This window comes from Ochotona princeps, chromosome 2 (assembly GCF_030435755.1).
Source record: "Ochotona princeps isolate mOchPri1 chromosome 2, mOchPri1.hap1, whole genome shotgun sequence".
Classification (NCBI taxonomy): domain Eukaryota; kingdom Metazoa; phylum Chordata; class Mammalia; order Lagomorpha; family Ochotonidae; genus Ochotona; species Ochotona princeps.
The window spans coordinates 105,612,571-105,629,888 of NC_080833.1; the positions used below are offsets into that span (position 1 = coordinate 105,612,571).

The window sequence follows — 17,318 nt, forward strand, 5'->3', positions numbered from 1 at the left end:
AGCGAACTGTCTCTCTTCTCTCTGACCCCGCTTTACATCACAAACCCGGACCTGCGGAAGTTCTCCCCTCCCGAGGCGCCCCTGAGGCTGGGGACGCGCCCACGCGCGGGCCGGGAGGGACGTGGCTCGTGCTGGGAGCCCGTGGCCTCGGTTCAAACGACCCCACCCCGGCGGGTCGGCGTGTTGGCCGAGAGCCGCAGGGAGGCAGAGAAGGTAGGAGCCCGGGCCTCCCTCAGCTGGCCTCCTTCCCGCTCCGAGCCACCCAGCTCCATGGTCCCCGCCGCCGGCGCGCTGCTCTGGGCCCTGCTGCTGAGTCTGGAGCCTCTGGCGGCGGGGGCCCAAAGCCAGACCCAGTCGTCCACCACGACGCAGCGGGCCACCTTCCGCTTTGGAGGCCCCGGCCCTGCCCGCAGCCACCGGAGCACCGTCGGCCCGCCCCGCACCGATCTCCCCAGGAAGCCTAGGATAACCTTGGAGGATGAGAATGACGCAGTGGCCACTGCTGACCGCCTGGCAGGCCCTGCGGCTACCGAGCTTCTGGCGACGGTGACAGGCATCGCCCGGGGCTCTGAATCCAGCTTCGGTGAAGATGAGACTTTGGAAGAGGGAGTTGTGATTAATGCCAGAAAAAATAACAGTAGGATGGCGCTTCCTCCCACTTCGACCTCTGGTCCCAGCTCCAGCACGGGGAGGTTCGCGGCCAATACACAAGAGCGGGAAATCAGGCTAACCACAAACTTGCCACGGACCACCATGAAACCCAAGGACATTCTGTCCTCTGAGGTCACCCTGAACCGTTGGTCGACCCCAGGCTCCACCCCAAGCCGATGGCCGGCACCCTCGCACACGGCCATGCCACCTCCCGAGGATCTGCAGCTGGTGCTGATGCCATGGGGCCCGTGGCACTGTCACTGCAAGTCAGGCACCATGAGCCGGACGCGATCCGGGAAGCTACAGGGCCTCTCTGGACGCCTTCGAGTGGGAGCCCTGAGCCAACTCCACACGGAGCACCGACCTTGTACTTACCAGCAGTGTCCCTGCAACCGGCTGCGGGAGGAGTGCCCCCTGGATGCGGATCTCTGTGCAGACAACAACTGCTCTCCGACCACCACCACCCAGACCACCACCCCGGCCCCCATCCGCCCCAGCCACAGAACGCTCAGCCCACCCCCCAGTCCCAGCCCGGCTTTGGCTTTTTGGAAACGAGTCAGGATTGGCCTGGAGGATATTTGGAACAGCCTGTCTACAGTGTTCACAGAGATGCAACCAGTAAGTGTTGGGTGATGAGCCTGACAACACCTGCCCCTCCAAATCCTTTGCCCAGCGGCCTGGTATGGCTTGCGTGAGTTGTCGATGCCTTCTGTTGGGTTACCGACGGAGAATACGTGTGGACTAGTCATGCTATTGTTAACCGTTGCGCCTACGTACTTCTCCAACAGTGGGTGGTTGGTTAATAGGAAATGTGTTACTGGTCATGAGAGGATGATTGACTAAATAAGGATTGTAGACACGTAGACTTTTTTGATGCTTAATTAATAGGTATGAAGAATCTTTATTTACTTTCATTGCAAAGTCAGATAAACAGAGAGAGGATAGAAAGATCTTCCGTCTGATGATTCACTCCCCAAGTGACTGCAACGACCGGGATCCCATGTGGTCGCCGGTTCTAATCCCGGTGGCCCAGCTTCCCATCCACCTCCCTGCTTGTGGCCTGGGAAAGCAGTCCAGAAAGGGCCAAAGCCTTGGGACCCTGCACCCGCGCGTAGGAGACCCGGAAGAGCTCCTGGCTTCGTATTGGCTCAGCTCCAGCCGTTGCAATCACTTGGGGAAGTCAACCATTGGACAGAAGATCTCTCTGTATGTCTACTTTTCCAATAAAAATAAGTAAATCTTAAAAAAAAAAGACGCCACTAGGCCACCACACCAGGCCCAGATATGAAGAACCTTAATCAGTGAATGGTTTGACCTAATTAACACAGCTTATCACTAACCACCTTATGCAGTATCATCCTCTTTAGAAAGTCAAGTGTTACTGATCCTCTGTGAGTGCTGGTTCATGTCCTGGCTGCTCCACTTTCCATCCAGCTACATACTCATGACCTGGGAAAGCAGAGGATGGCCCAAAAGCCTTGGGACTGTGCACTCGCAGGGGAGATTCAGAGGAAGCCCCTGACTTCAAATCAGCTCAACTTTGGCTGTTGTAGCCATCTGGGGAGTGAACCAACAGATGGAAAATCTGTCTGCAAATCTGACTTTTCAATAAACAAATCTTACCAAAAAAAAAAAATAAAAGTGGCAGAACCAGAAGTTTGTTAAAACAAATTTGCCTGGCACCAATGCTTGTTCTCTTCACCACCACCATCCCGAAGAACGGTCCTTTGGGATCCCTCCTGGCATCTTCATGCATGTGGGTGACGAGTCTTGTGCCCCAAGAGCCACCACAGAGGTTCTAGTTGTCCTAACAGCCTCCATTGATCTGGACTGTCAGGACCTTTGGGGGGTAAAGGCAAGGCAATAAACCAGGAGTCTACTTGGTCATTTTGCCAATTTCTGACTATCCTTTTGGTCAATACTGTTACAACCTAAGAAAAAAAGGGGGGGAGTTGCTTCAAAAGAGGAAGGGGAAGCAAAGCAAGGAAGGGCCCGCCCAGATGTGGGTGTAATTTCTGTATTTTCCTTCCATCCAGGAAAAGAAGCAGACGTGATGACCGCTCTATCCACAAAAGGAGGCAGGACCTCGGCCGCCCCTTCCCTTTCAACCCCCAGCACCCACTATATATTTTTAGTACAAAACTGGAACCGATAATTATTATTTGGGCTTGTTTCTTTTTTACAGAGGTATCTGAGGGAGGCAAGTCCCTAAGTCTTTTCAATCATAAACTGAACTTTGTCCTTTAGAGGCCCCTGACTCGTCCCCTGCTCTATCTCCAGGTGAAAATCTTGATGTTGCTCCTTGTCTTGATTTCCAACATGATTTGTTCACAAGCCTTTCCAAGATTTTGTTTTTTAATCAAATAAATGCCGAGGAACAAGGAACTGAGCCCTTGGAAAAGGGAAGTGTTGGTGCAGAATTACATGTCAGTCACAATTCTCGTTGGCAACCATATCCTTCCCTGCAACACGCACCAGAGCGATGACTCTGCAACTTTTTTGTTTATTTTTTATTCAAAAAATGTATTTCAAAGTCCAACAATCTTGTAATATAAATTATAACTCTCCGACCATTCCCACCACTTTGTCCTTCAAGTGATGGCAGCCTACACATTAGAGAATGTAGCTAAAGGAAAGACAGCACCGAGGGGAAAGACTGTGTCCAAAGAATAGGTATTAGAATGAGGCTGAAGAGGATGATAACCAGATTCCAGGGGTCCCCCCCAACCCTACCATCTCTAGATCCCTCAGGCTACTGAGCTACATGAGGCCGGCAAAATGTGCTTTCAGAGCAACTGGCCTGACAACCAGAGAAAATTGGGACTGTTATCTCTATGACCAATTTCAGACTCCGAAAAACTATAGAACAAAACACATTGACATTTAAAGAGATTAGAATCTCAGTCACTGTGGGCGGAGACCAACTGGATGGATGGTGGAGTCAGCACAGCAGATACCAGTTCCTGACCCCCTCCCCCACTACCAAGAAACAGAATGAATGCTTTCCATTAGACAAAACGGAGACCCCAGCCTTCTCGCTTTCAGAGCAGGAAGGAGCTCATCTTTCTCGTTCTACCTTCCTGATTACATGAATAACCTGCAAGAAAAATGGCCAGAACAGCAACACCTGAGAAAACTACCTAAAGAGCCTGCTCTTACGTCGCTTTCCCATCTAAAACAGGCTCTTTGGCCAGGCAGGGATGGGCCCTGGTCTTCAAAAACTCCCTGAGTCTTATTTGCATCTGGTTGTAGGTCTAGGGTACAGAAATAACAGTAAAAATCTGTGGAGGATAAGCTGGGGGTGTTTCTGATGCTTTGTTTTCCCCAACTTCCTATCACATGTCTATATGGCAGGGACTCTCCCTCCCCTCCTCCAGAATGGAGAAACAGGCTACATGTCCATCATAGACATGAATCTGTGGAAACACAGCAATGCACTCAGTAATTGGCAATCTTATACAAGTGCTGCTGAGGCTACTGACAAGAAGTCCCAGCTCACCCCTTCATGTGGATGACAGTGTAAGGTAGGGCCTCTGCCCTTAGGAGACGTTGGGCAACATCAGGACAGCCCTTCCTTGTAAAGCCTTATCCAGCCCACATGTCCAGAGTGTCTGGGCTGAGAAATCACATCCTGCTCTAGGGGCAGGAGGCCCTTCAGACCCCACATCTCACACAGTCATCTCCCAGTTTTGTTGCATTTGGCATCTCTCTAGACCCCTCTTCCTCTCACCTGGGCCAGCAGGGAAGCTGGCAGAGGGCAAGCCAGGTTCCCCCAGGACTGAAATGGAATGTCGGTCGAGTTAAGTGCCACCTCTTTAACTTCCCTCAAAGGGCAGAGGTAGTAGCAGGATGGGGGTAATTAAGAGAACTCCTCTTAAACTTAATTTGCTTAAAAGAAGTTACTGGAAAGCTTTATGTTTAGGAACAGACTGAAAGGCATTAGTAGAGAGAAGATCCTGGTACTGGCAGAGAGATATCGAGGGGCTGTGAGCTTAAGTAGAGTGGACTAGACAGCAGGCACCTGCCCAGCCTCTGCAAGATGTTGGCTTTAGTCCATTCCAGGAGGAAACACAAGGCCAGGGAGGTAGGGGGTTTCCCGCAAAGCCATGTTCAGCTTTGGGATTCTTGCCGACCTGCCCGGTTTAAGGAATTCCAGGTTAAGAGTTAAAAAAAAAAAAAAATGGTGGCACCAGACCATCATTTAGGAGCCTACTTCCAGGTGCCCAAAGAGCTCCTTTCTCAGATCCGGGGTGTCCAGGGCTTCAGCAGAGCTCCTCTGGCCAACCGGTGATCTGCGTGGTCAGTCCTGCTGCCTTCACCCCATCTCCAGGAGGGGCTGTGACCAGAAGGAGGGCAGGGAGGCCAGCCCCCCAGCCTTGTGAGGCACTGTTAGGCAGGGAGGGGGAAAGGGCCTTGGGGTCCCTGGTTCTAGGAGGGATCTGGGTTGGGGGCAGCATTTCTTCTGGGCTGGACACAGAGTGGGGGCTTCAAGATGCAGAACCTGAATTCAAAATAAAACAAATACATATAAATGTAAATATATATATATATAAGGAGGAAGGTCTGCCTCAAAGAAAACAGAAGCTTAGGGAGAAGGTATCCACTGACACGGACTTGTAACCACTTCAACCACCCACCTTTTGCTTTCTGGATCCTGTAGCCTTAAATCTTCCATTTTCTCTGTGCCCCTGCCCTCCCCCACCTCTCGGCTCCCTCCCCGTTCTCGCATCAAAGGATCAGGGTTCTGAAGCAGGGCATCAAAATCCATGGGTATAAGGCTAAGGAATTGGCTGGGTTTCTCTACAGTCACTCACCGCTCCTGTGGGAGCTACAAGCCCCTGGAATTGCTCCATGGCCTATCCCGGTTTCCCTTGGATCTCATCTGCTCCTGAACTGCACCTGTCTGTGGGGGAAAAAAAAACCTGTGAGACCCCATCAGACAGTTCTCACGTGCCACCCAGGAGGTCCAGCCTGGGTCTGTTTCTGCAGCAAATATGACAGTCTGCAAAGGTTAGCACTAACAGGCGAGTCCTTCCAAGGAGGCCAGGATGCTGGCTTGCATAAGGATGACAGATGGGTTTCTGACTCCAGAGCCCTCCTTGCAAAGGATTTCCCACATATATCTGAATTTCGTATCAGATGACAAGATCCCACCACTCTCCAAAGGTTCACTCTTACTTCTGAAGTACGTCACAGACATTTACTAGGCCAGAGGTGCTCAGGCCTTCCACGTGCAGTGTCTGTGACACTGAGACAACAATTCTCAATTAGGGGAAGGGAAGATGGTTTTTGCAAAAAGTCCTCTTAAGACACACTTAGCCTGTATCCCAAGGAAGAACAATCTACACTTGACCTAGAGGATAAGATGCTGCTTGGGGGTGGGTATTGTGAAATGGTCAAGCCTAAGGGGCATACACTGTGGTGCAGTGGGTCCTATATCGAACCACCCACATGTGATACGGGAGTGAGTTCTGGCTACTTTACTTCTCCTTCTTAAAAATATTTTACTATTTTGGGATTGGCGTCATAGACTAGTGGCTAAATCCTCAACTTGCATGGACTGGGATCCCACAGGGATGCAGGTTCGTGTCCCAGCTGCTCCACTTCCCATCCAGCTTCCTGTTCGTGGCCTGGGAAAGTAGTAGATGATGACTCAAAGCCTTGGGACCCTGCACCTGCGTGGGAGACCTGGAAGAAGCTCCTGGTTCCTGGCTTCAGACTGGCTCGGCTCTGGCTGTTGCAGCCATTTGGAGAGAGAACCAGCAGATCTTTCTCTCTGTATCTCCTCTCCTATATATCTGCCTTTCTAATTTAAAAAAAAAAAAAATTTTTTTTTATTTGAAAGCTAGTTACACAGAGAGGGAGAGACAGGGAGAGAGATCCCATGTGGGTACAGAGGCCCAGGCATTTCAGCCATTCTCTGCTGCCCTCCCAGGTACTTTACTGGAGAGCTGGATCAAAAGAGGAGCAGTAGGGAGTTGAACCAGCACCCATATGAGATGACAGCGCTGCAGGCAGAAGCTTAACCTAGTATGCCATTGCCTCCCCCACCCCCAGCTTTATTTAAGATTTACTTATTTTTATTGTTGATTGGAAAGGCAGATTTACAAAGAGAGGGAAATCATCCAGCTCCCTGCCTGTGGCCTGGGAAAGCAGTTGAGGACGGCCCAAAGCTTTGGAACCCTGCACCCGCATGGGAGACCTGGAAGAAGTTCCTGGTCCCGGCATCGGATTGGCGCGTATCGGCCCGTTGCAGCTCACTTGGGGAGTGAAACATCGGATGGAAGATCTTCCTCTCTGTCTCTCCTCCTCTCTGTATATCCGGCTTTCCAATAATAATAAAATCTTTTAAAAAAAAAAAAAAAAAAACAAAGAGAGGGAAATACAGAAAGAAAGATTTTCCGTCCAATGGGTATTCCCCAAGTGGCTGCAACAGCCAGGGCTGAGCTAATCTGAAGCCAGGAGCTTCTTCTGGGTCTCCCACGCGAGTGGCAAGGTCCCAAGGCATTGGGCCATCTTCTACTGCTTTCCCAGGCCACAAGCAGGAGCTGGATGGGAAGAGGTATAGCCAGGAATGATCTGGCACACATATGGCATCCCAGTGTTTGCATGTGAGGATTCAGTCATTAAGCCATTGCAGGTCCCATATACTACTTCTGATACAGCTTCCTGCTAATTCATCCAGTAGGCAACATCAGATATTCCAAGTATTTGGGAGGTCCTATCACTCACATCACTTCCTGGCTCCTGCCTTAAGTAGGGCCCAGGCCTGGGTGTTGAGGGCATTTGGGGAATTAACTAGAGGATGAAAGATTCTTTTCTGTCTCTCCTCCCCCCATTTCTGTCACTCCAAAATTTTCCCCTCTCCATCTGCCTGTCTCTCTCCGTAACTCTGCTTTTTTAAGTAAATAAACTGGAAAGACAGTAAATATATGAATCTAACAACAACAAAAAGTTGTCTGAAATGTTATTCGTTGAGTCCTGGCTGTACTCCAGTTCTAGCTTCCTGCTAATACACTCTGTGAGGCAGCAGGTACTTCAAGTACTTGGATCCCAGCCACCATGTAGAAGACCGAGATTGGGGTCTAGCCTGGTGGCTTAGGCCTTCTGCAGTCCAGGCTGTTGAGGGCACTTAGGGTGTGAAACCAGTAGATAGGAGCTTGTAGCCTGTCCCCTCTGCCTTTTAAATAAGATTTAATACAAAACAATGTGGGTTTTTTTTGTTTTGCTTTTTTAAAGAACATTCTGCTAACTATATATGAAGGAACCTAGCCCCACAGGCCTGAAATGGCAAGTATCAGGCTCACACAGCTGGTGACGAGAAGGAGATCCCCGGGGTTCTTACTTCCCCATCTTCCCCATCGGGTGTTCTGTTATGCCCCTTGCTTGAACTTTCAAAAAAGGAAACACTTCTAGACCACACCCCGCCTCTCCCCGCTCCCCAGTTACCATGGCCAGTCCATCTCCTGCTCCCATCTCGCCGGAGCCAATGTGAGTCAGGTGGACAAAATTCATGGGTTCTCCAATCATGGTCCTGTCAATTCGTCTTCTCTTCTTCTTCTGTTTAGAGGAGAGAAGGAGTTGTGGCTGAAGCCCTCTCCTCCAGGTGCAGCGGAGGAAGGGAAGAGAGTCCTAAAGAGTCTTCAGGAAAGCGCTTGGGCCCCATGGGAAGAGGGAAGGCGGTACTATAAGGGGAGGGGAGGACCAGCAGGGAAGGCGGGCAAAGCTGGAACAAGTACCGTGAGCACAAAGAAGGACCACAGTGTTGAAGGCAGCAGCCTGCCACTGAATAATAATGAACAGGGAAAGGTCATGGCAAAGTCACCTGTGGCTGATGAGGAAACAATGGGGGAATAAGCACACAGAAAATCTATCCATCCCCTGGCCTCAGAGGCTATCTGGTTCAAGGCTCAGGGAAGTGTGCCCTCTGGACAGCAGCCCTGACGGTAACTGACCTCTAGGTGCCTTAGGGTGTAGGGACTTACCGGCTGGGGTTTCTCTACCACACAGCAGCCCAGTTTGTGCCAAAATTCGCTCATGTTCCCTGACAGTTCCAGCTTTACGCTGCTGCCCCGCGCCCCCACGGGGCTCTTGACCCGCGGCTCCTAGTTCTCCCTAGGTGTTAATGACACTCCGGGTTCGCTCAGCAGGACAGGTGTGGAGTCCTCAGCCACAAGGTGAAGGGCAGCGTCTCAGGCCCTGAGAGACTAACAGGGCAGCTGGAGATAAGGCTGTGTCTTCATTGAACTTAGACACCTGGAGAAACAGAAAGTTAATTAAGAAAAGAAAAAAGGCCACTCCCTCATTGCCTGACCCCTGAGAAACCTCCTGAGGAAGTCACAGCTTCCGGTCCTCCGGGAGAGGCTCCAATCCTACAACCTGTTGTCTACCTTTTCCAACCCAAAAAGACCTCAACGCTTGGGGAAAGGGAAGCGCAGGACACAGAGATCTTGGTGGAAAGTCAAGAAGCAAGGCTTGAAGGATGAAGGGCCAGGAGAGACCAGAGGACAGTGCCAGAAAGCTCTGGGGCAGAGGGGAGAGGCATCTCAGTGACTCTGAAGAGGAAACAGTGGTTTTTGTTCTCACAAACAAGGACTCCACCCCGCCCCTCCCTCTTGCCTTACCTGGCCCCACACATCTGGATTTGTGAAAACAAGACAAGCCCTTGATCACCTGGGTCGCAGGAACTACAGCAGGTCAGACCTCAGCCAAGGCTGAGGAATTTCTTCCCCCTCTCAGTTCGCTGCCCTGCTCCTCCTCCTCCTCCTCAGAGACCCAACCCCTCCCAGAAGCCACAGAGCAGCTCTTTTATGACTTGACCTTGACAGCCTCTCCTGAAGGCCACGAATGCCCAGTTTATCTGTGTCCTCTCCCTCTGACTGCACTCCAGGCGAGGTGTTTGGACACGCATGGCCCCGGGGCAGCAATGCCTTCCCGAGCGTCCAGCGTAGGTCACCTGTGTACAAGCTGGAGGTGTATGTGCCAGTGGTGTCTTTGGGCCCATGGCTACCCTACTCTTCACAGGCCCCCACTGTCCAGGGACCGCCTCCTCCCTCTTCCTCCTCCCCTCATGCTGTGACCTGTTCTTTCCTCCCTCCTCACCACTTCCAACCCCCACCATAGGCAACCAACTGGATCACAAGGAACTTCCCTGCGCGGGTCAGGATAGGGTTCTGTCTGGGTCTCCTCTATCATCACTGGATCCCCCTAGTCCTACCTCAAAGATTCCTCACACAGCCTTGTCAAGCCTGTGACACTTGAGCACAGAAGACTCTCCCTTCCCTCCCAGGTCCACCATCCCAATACGCTGGCATCCTGCACTCATCTTGGTTGGGTTGGTAACAGCCTGGGGATGCCGCCACAGGAACCCTGGAGTGGAGTGCAGCTTCTAGGGGGAGGGGAGGACCCAGGAGCCTGGGCTCTCTCTCACTTCCCTTCCCACCCCTGGCAGGGAGGAGTCACTACCCAGGGCGGAAGTCAGAACACAGCTGCCCCCAGAGGGGAGTTGTGGTCAATGGGGAGGGCAGTCAGTCACAGGGTCCGCTGTGAGGGTGCTGGTGATAGTGGCAGGTGGTAAGGGGGGCGGGATGGAGAAAACAATGAAGAATCGGAGGAAACCCCCCACACCACCCCAGGCTTTGCTGAGCCTGGACTCTCCCAGCATTCCTCACTCCGCTCCAAGCTGAGTGGACAGAGGTGGAAGCAGCTGGGAGGGGAGAGCGGGCGGGGGGAGGCAGAGGGAAGGGGGCAGTGAAGGGAACAAGGACGTTTCTGTTTCTTTCTCAAGGACCTAACCAGAGCTGGCTGGAAGGAAAGATGTGTGTGTGTATGTGTGTGTGTGTGTATGCAGAGAGACTGACTTGGCGTGAAATAACTAATGATGAAGAGAAGTGACCAGGAAATTCCATTCCCTAGGACATGAGGGTGTCTGATGCTTGGGGTCCAGGAACAAGGACAGGAAAGGGCACAAGAGAAACTGGCTGTCTCTGCCCCTTACAGAAAAGCCGAGTAGGGTGAGGAAAAATGAAGTCCTGGCCCAGTGACGCCAGGAGGAAGGGGCACCATGAGATGGAGGGTGGGAGTTAGGAAAACAGGAGTAGGGACCAAGATGAGCAAGCCCAAGACCACATTCCCACAGCCAGGCAGTGCTGCGCAATGAGCCCCTCTGCGAGAGTGACCCACCGAACTGGGAGGACACCTCCACCAAGATCACGGTGCCCCGGCAGTCTCAGGGCTGGGGGTGCGGTGGATGAACAGGAGGAGAGATGGGGGCAAGGGGCCGGGGAGGAAGGACGTACAGAGGTGGTTGCAGGTCCTGCGGTAGCCCCAAACCGGTTTTCCCGGTCCTGCTGCCTCCTGCCCCAAGGCCTGCAACCCCGCCGGCTGACAAGCCTTCACAAGAAGCAGCTGGAGAGAAAGCGAACTGAGAGAATGGAGCGGGCAAAGCTGGCTGGAAGCCCGGGGATGCAGCTGGTCCTCCTGAGGCGACCCCCGCCTCCCCCCACACACGGAGGGGTGCCGAGGGGCCCGTTCCCGTGTTACAAACCAAGTGGCACCCCTTTGCCCTCCTATCACCCCTGCCCTTCCCCCAGGAAAGGTCTGGCCGGGGTTTAAGAGGAAACAGAACTAGGCCCTGAAGCTTCCCCTCCCCCAATATATTCGCTCCCCGAGCTCCTCCCCGCACCCAGAAACTCTCTACTCCCCGTACAACCTCAACTAGGACTGGCACCTGGCTGTAAATCTTTCTGTCTTCCGCGGCTGACTCGATCTCAGGTTTAGACCATCCAGGACGCTGAGCCACTGTTTGCAGTTCGGCCACCACCGAGCTGAACGCGCTGGGCAGAGACCCTATCTTCTCCTACCTTCCCAACAATCCGGCGCCTTCCGGCCCCTTGGCCTCTGCCAGTTCAGCGCACGGGCGCGGAGAACTGTCACCCTGGGAGCGCCCTGTTCTCACGCACCCGGCATCTCGACCGTCCGGGCCACCTTCCTCACCCTCCCCACCCCCAGCATCCGGTGCGCGGTGGCCTGGCCCGGCAGGACGGGCGCACGGCCGGGAGGAATTGAAGGTCCCATTCCCAAGGTCTCACCTGCTCTTCTCGGGCATCGGGGCGTCCCGCTGCAGCTTATTCGGGGGCTCCCGCGTGGTGTCGGCCAGTGCCGGGGCTCCCGGGCTGGCTCTCGGCGCGGTGGGGGAGCCGAGGGCGAGCCGGCAGAGGTGGGGCTGCCGAGGGCGGAAACGGCGGCGACGCGATTACGAAACCCGTCCGGCTGGTAGCGGAGCGCACAGCTCCCCCTGGACTGTTGAGACAGTCTCTGCACCAAGGAGGGACGTGGGAGGGGGCCTGGGCAGGGCTCGAAAGGCGACCGCCCTGCCTGGCCAACCCGAGAACGTGGATAACTCGTGCGGGGTTTGGGGCGCGGGTCGAACACCCCTGTTATTGCGCGTTCCCTTTGCGCACTGGGCATTAAGGAAGCCGATCCGCCTCTCCCCAATCCCACACGCTCCGGTACCCACGACCTAACCAAGTGTATGGATTCGCAGGACCCCAGCCCCCTCCCATCTCTTCCGCTCCACCCAAAATGGAACAGATTTACCATTGTGAAGATGGAGAACGTAGGGACCGGGGGAGGGGTGGGGAATTTTTTCTTATTTTCACAAGCACCTGGTAATGTTAAATCCTTAAATTGAGGCCACTACTCTCCATTGTTGTCTGGAGTTACAATTTTTTTTCATTTTATTTATTTATTTTTGGAGTTACAATTTTTGAACCTTAAACCCAAAATCAAAAGACAGTTAGTGGCTCAACTCACTGCACCCCGGTCAGGCTGGGGGGTGGAGGGGTTGATCCTGGAAGCGACTGGGAATCATCGCACAGACCAATAAACCTACAGGGATGCTTTAAGCCTTTTCGCCCTCCCCAAAGTGTTCTGGAACCTATCGTTTGAATTAGCCAAGTCAGGCAGGGAGGGGGCGGGAGTCCTTCCGCTCTTAGGAGGGGCTGCATTGCAGGGGGAGACTGGGCGGACAGCCTCAGTCAAGGAAGAGGGAGAGGGAGTGAGAAGACAAAGCCGTTGCTCCCCAGCACCTGTCTTCCTCTCCAGCCCAGAGCAGATCCCGGAGGCCCCGAGCCATCCCTCGCTCTCCATCTTTGGAACACGCTAGTAATTTCTCAATAACAGGTAAACTCCAGCTGAGGGAGGGGAATGGGGGGTGTTGAGGATGGTAGTGTAGTGCAGCTTCTTAGGGCTGGGAGGGAAGGATGCTTGTGGAGCGTGGGTGGGTGGGGTGTGGGTGCTAGGAACAATGGCTAGTGGTTTGTCAGCGTTTCCCATCTTAGATCTCATCCATGCCTTGCTGTCCAGCACACGGATATTTCATGCTTAACAATTTACGGGTAATGATTTCTCAGCACTTGCCTGCTGTCAAGTCTGTTTCCCAAGAATTCCATGTCCTTTATATTTAGCATGTGCCACCTAGTCGCCTATGTGATCTTTTTTCCAGCTATAATTTACACCAGTTATTTGATGATCCTTTAGTCCTGTGTCTTGTAGCCTCTAGTTCCTTACAGTTCCAGTCTCCCTCTCCCCGGAGGTGCTCTCAGTAGGAAGGCGGTTTTGGGGAGAAGAGCTGTGTAATCCCGACCTTTGAACAGTCTCTTCTGCCCCATCTTAAACCTTTGTACTGAGGAAGGGGGCAGCCTGAAATGAGAACCGTGGGAACCCTATCCCATATGGAAATCAGCCTCTGCCCACAGGACCTAGGTGTGGGGACAGATTTTGGAAAAGGCATACTTATTGCCAACTTAGTAGAATAACTGGGAGGCACATAGGATAAAATGCCAGGAGGACTTCCATTCCCCTCCAGCAGCACCCCTTGTGCTCTCCCCCCCCATGGTGGCAGCATGACACAGCAAGGCCCTGTAGAGTAGGCCCTGGATGCTCACCGAGGGTCTGGACAAAGAGGACTTGGGTGTGTCTGTGTGGCTCATGGAGTATCTTTTTTCATCTGTGTTGTCACTAGCCTGGAAGCATCTGATGACAGAGATATTTAGAAATGACATTGGTCTAAAATAGATGGACAACGTAAAGCCCAGGATAGTGGGAGGCATTTATGGAGCATGTGAGTGTATCGTGGTGCAAGGCACCGTCTACATCTCTTAAGATAAATCTTGAATGATAGATTAGTAAATGGTAACTGTAAAGAGAGGCAATGTAGATAGCTAGCTGAAAATGAGACCTTTTGCTAAATTTGGAGAACTCAGGAATTAAATCCATAACATATGAAATCAAAGTTTTCATAATGGATATCTTTACATTATTACATACCTTTTTTTTAAATTGGCATCACCATTCTATGTAGTCTTACTTCATGCTTTTGGCTTTATTTTAATGCCATCGAGGCTTATATCTTTCTGGAATGCATTTTATCCTATTTGGACATCCCTCTGGATCAGAGGGCATAGGTAGAGATTTAGGTCTTATACTATTTTATAGGATTTCTTTTAGTTTTTTACATTGTTAAGACGGCTTTGTCACACATTTAGGACTGTTTGGCGGGTAATGCCTAATGTGGTATTAAGAACAGGAGTCAGTTAGCCAGACAATCCCATTGTCACATTCTAGCTTGCTCTCTTGCACCTTTGCCTTTCACCATTCAGATCAGTATCACAGGAGTCATCAATGTTGGCCTAGTCCACAGGATACTAAGAATTCTTACAAGTTTTGAGAATAGGGTCTTATCAGGCCTTAAGGCATCTATGCACAACCTAAGGAATCAAACAGGAGATTATAGCACCTGGCTTCTATGTAAACTGGCTGGAAGGAGTCCCACATCACAAGCTCATTTCTAAGGTATTTGCTAGTTTGAGAATTCTGTGATGCTTTTTTCCTAGGACTCCTTTTTTTTTTTTTTAATACAGAGTCTAATATGTGTCTGGCATTACACTCTGGAGGAGACTTGCAAGGGATGGAAGGATGTAAGGGAGCTAGAAAAATAACTGGCAGTGTAGTAAAAACCACCATGATGGAAGTCAGTAACACTGTTGACTGCTAAGGTTTGCTTCTTAGCATCTCTACAATCTCAGATGCAGGGATTGTTTGGCCAAGGGGCATATCCATTTTTGGTAGCTGTCTGCGTGCGCATGTCTGCGTACGCATGTCTGCGAGTGACTGTGGGGATGTTCAGAGGTGAGTATCATGGGATGATGACCTCACCTTTGCAACTGCCCCACCCTGTTCTACTGCCTGCATCCTCCACCTTCTGAGCAGCTTCTCTGCTGAGTAATGCTCAGTTCCCAGGCTTTGTTTTGGAACCTGAAACTAAGGAGAAAAAGTACAACTCAGGATTCATTCTGTAAACTTCTTCAACTGCTCGATCATCTCTCCTAGAGCCCCCCACATGCTCACACAACATGATTTTCTAGATTAGGCTTTCTTTCACAGCCTTACCTGAGACATTTTCCACCATAGAGGGACCTTCTGGGGCCTCTTGGACTCTCAGGCCTGGTGAGAGCCAATGGGGTAGGTATGTTGGAAAAGAGCCTTTTAAAACTTGGGAGTTCTATTTCTGGAGGTGGTAGAATGTTCTTTTTGCTCCTTTGGAACATGTCAACTAAATGGTTCTTGCCCTTTTTCCTTGGCTAGACAGTAGCAGGGTGGAGACCATGGAGAGCTGTAATCATCATGTAATGTTGGGCAAAGTGTGGGCAGGATGAGTGGAAAAAGTGATTGAACTGCTCATTAAAGCATAGGGAAGTATCTGCTTCTGTAAGGGGCCTTCTTCCAATCTAAACTTTACCACTTCACCTGCAGTTGAGTGTGCACTGACTTTCCCTGTTATCAAGTATATGCAAGGGTTGAGACTAGAGGAGAGATCCTGTGTATAGCACAGGAAAGTTTTCGAAGCACCTGGCTTTTTGTTCAGAAGGTGTGATAGGCTAGACAAAAATAGACTCTTAAGGCTTATCTGTGGACTAATGGAGCTAAGTGGCAGAGGATTCTAGTAAATGCCAGTGAAAAATCAAATAGCAACCTTGAATGCCTATTTGTACAAGCCTAGCACTTACTGTACCCAGAGAGTACTCATTCTTAGTCTTCCACTTGAAGATCAGACCATGATAAGTGGTCTATAACCCTGGATTAACTGACTTGGGTAAAACTCTGCAAGGTGTCTCGGGGCAGATGTTAGAGGAAATAGGGAAAATGGATATGATTAAGTTTAACAAAGTCATCCTGGAAGAGGGGAGTTTTCAGTAGGGTTTATAAGGCAAGAAGCAAAGCAAAGTGTCATGAAGACCTTTTCAGTCACAGTAGGGCTGTTAGACCAAAGACAGGCAGAAGTGCCTGTCCAGAGAATAGCAGCTGGAAAAGGGGAGACTCCTCCAGGATCTTGGAGCCCTGAAACTTGGAACCTATTATAAAATGGGCAAGTGAGGAGTGTTAGGCAAGATACGATTATGTGTAACTGTCCCCAAGCTTGTACTACACCTAAAAAGAGTGGGGCCAGATTTTGTGAAGCAGCAAAAATGAGACCCAGGATCAATTTGATGCAGGAAGCAGTACACAACTCATTCTGCCCTGAGGGGAAATTAGGAAATGGTCGGAAGTGCTCAGAGGAAGGGTGCAGTTGTCCTAGGCAATTTGGAGTCCTTGGAGGCAAAAGGGGATGTTTTAAGTATGCAAAGGCCATGGGCTCGCCCAAGACTGACCAAGTGTGGTTCTTTCCATCCAGGAAGCTATGAGGGATCCCGTGAGTAGCCAGTACAGCTCCTTTCTTTTCTGGAGGATGCCCATCCCAGAACTGGATTTGTCGGAGCTGGAAGGTTTGGGTCTGTCAGATACAGCCACCTACAAGATGAAGGACAGCACCGCTGGCAACGGGACCGGGCAAGCAACTGGAACAGAGAAAAACCTCGAAGGCGACACTCTCCTTGAGTATAGCACCTTCAACTTCTGGAGAGCTCCCATTGCCAGCATCCACTCCTTTGAACTGGACTTGCTCTGAGGCTGACCTGTCCCTCCCACCACCTTTCCCTCACTGTCTTGCCTTTCAAACCCTCTCCCCTTCCCAGCCATTTCCCACTTGAACCTTGTTCTCTCTCCCTGTATTGTGTTGGTGGTGCTGATGAATCTGCCAGAGTTGAGTTCTATTTATTTACCCATTTACTCCTGTATTTATTTATTTATTCGTTCATATATCTATCTGTGAATGTTTCTCTTAAGCCACAAGGCAAAAGCAAAGGCAATGGGGGTATTGGATCATAGGGATTCTTCCTTCTAGCCTCACATGTGAACTCTAGAAAAAGCAGGCTGTGCAGGGATGCCAGGGAGCAGTACAGTAGTGCAATATGGGAAACTTTTTTTTAAAATACCATTTGATCAGCTTCAGAAATTGCTCAGACTTGCTTAACTTCCTGCTCCAAATCAGCGAGCAGAGAGCCGTTCAAGAATTAATGCAAACCTGGGGAAGTTTAAACCTGAAGATGATCTGCTACCAAACAGGAGGTTTTCTACAAGGCCTTTTTTTTTTTTTTTTTTATCTTGCTCCTTCTTGTAATACACCTTTTATGAGAAATTAAGAGCATATATAGAAACACACATATATAGATCAAGAGAAAATAATATGGAAAATGAAAATAGGGAAACGTATTCTATCACTTCAGAAA

The 17,318-nt window shown here is 50.9% G+C and overlaps 3 protein-coding genes across 9 annotated transcripts; 2 read left to right on the forward strand and 1 right to left on the reverse strand.

Annotated features, from left to right (window-relative positions):
• The first annotated feature begins 73 nt into the window (after positions 1 to 73).
• On the forward strand, positions 74 to 2,897 carry C2H1orf56 (chromosome 2 C1orf56 homolog). The gene is made up of 2 exons (XM_004589179.4): positions 74 to 1,269; positions 2,688 to 2,897. Exons 1-2 carry the CDS (start codon positions 271 to 273, stop codon positions 2,703 to 2,705), a joined length of 1,017 nt encoding a protein of 338 aa, XP_004589236.2. The 5' UTR covers positions 74 to 270; the 3' UTR covers positions 2,706 to 2,897.
• A 2,204-nt stretch (positions 2,898 to 5,101) lies between these two features.
• CDC42SE1 (CDC42 small effector 1) lies at positions 5,102 to 11,889 on the reverse strand. 5 transcript variants are annotated; one of them, XM_058660236.1, is made up of 6 exons: positions 11,742 to 11,889; positions 9,472 to 9,607; positions 8,637 to 8,907; positions 8,101 to 8,211; positions 5,466 to 5,554; positions 5,102 to 5,152 (listed from the first exon to the last, which is right to left on the reverse strand). In XM_058660236.1, the coding sequence occupies exons 3-5, from the start codon at positions 8,688 to 8,690 to the stop codon at positions 5,480 to 5,482; spliced, it is 240 nt and encodes a 79-aa protein (XP_058516219.1). In that variant the 5' UTR covers positions 8,691 to 8,907; positions 9,472 to 9,607; positions 11,742 to 11,889; the 3' UTR covers positions 5,102 to 5,152; positions 5,466 to 5,479. The 5 variants fall into 5 exon arrangements, with proteins under 5 accessions (XP_058516219.1, XP_004588930.1, XP_058516218.1 ...); XM_004588873.2 differs by lacking the exon at positions 9,472 to 9,607; XM_058660235.1 differs by lacking the exons at positions 9,472 to 9,607; positions 11,742 to 11,889 and adding an exon at positions 11,381 to 11,687.
• On the forward strand, positions 5,573 to 16,782 carry MLLT11 (MLLT11 transcription factor 7 cofactor). Of its 3 annotated transcripts, none has more exons than XM_058660230.1 (2): positions 5,573 to 5,679; positions 16,389 to 16,782. In XM_058660230.1, exon 2 carries the CDS (start codon positions 16,391 to 16,393, stop codon positions 16,655 to 16,657), a length of 267 nt encoding a protein of 88 aa, XP_058516213.1. In that variant the 5' UTR covers positions 5,573 to 5,679; positions 16,389 to 16,390; the 3' UTR covers positions 16,658 to 16,782. The 3 variants fall into 3 exon arrangements, with proteins under 3 accessions (XP_058516213.1, XP_058516214.1, XP_058516212.1); XM_058660231.1 differs by lacking the exon at positions 5,573 to 5,679 and adding an exon at positions 9,259 to 9,347 and having other exon boundaries at positions 16,385 to 16,782; XM_058660229.1 differs by lacking the exon at positions 5,573 to 5,679 and adding an exon at positions 12,502 to 12,834 and having other exon boundaries at positions 16,385 to 16,782.
• The last annotated feature ends 536 nt before the right edge of the window (positions 16,783 to 17,318 follow it).

Bases quoted from the DNA above. Each gene is read 5' to 3' on its own strand.
- C2H1orf56 (XM_004589179.4), top strand. From the start codon at position 271: ATGGTCCCCGCCGCCGGCGCGCTGCTCTGGGCCCTGCTGCTGAGTCTG.
- CDC42SE1 (XM_004588873.2), bottom strand. From the start codon at position 8,690: ATGAGCGAATTTTGGCACAAACTGGGCTGCTGTGTGGTAGAGAAACCC. The intron at 8,212-8,636 runs GTAAGTCCCTAC...TCCTCTAAACAG, and splicing joins TGGTAGAGAAACCCCAGCCG to AAGAAGAAGAGAAGACGAAT. The intron at 5,555-8,100 runs GTAACTGGGGAG...TTTCCCCCACAG, and splicing joins CAGGAGATGGACTGGCCATG to ACAGGTGCAGTTCAGGAGCA.
- MLLT11 (XM_058660230.1), top strand. From the start codon at position 16,391: ATGAGGGATCCCGTGAGTAGCCAGTACAGCTCCTTTCTTTTCTGGAGG.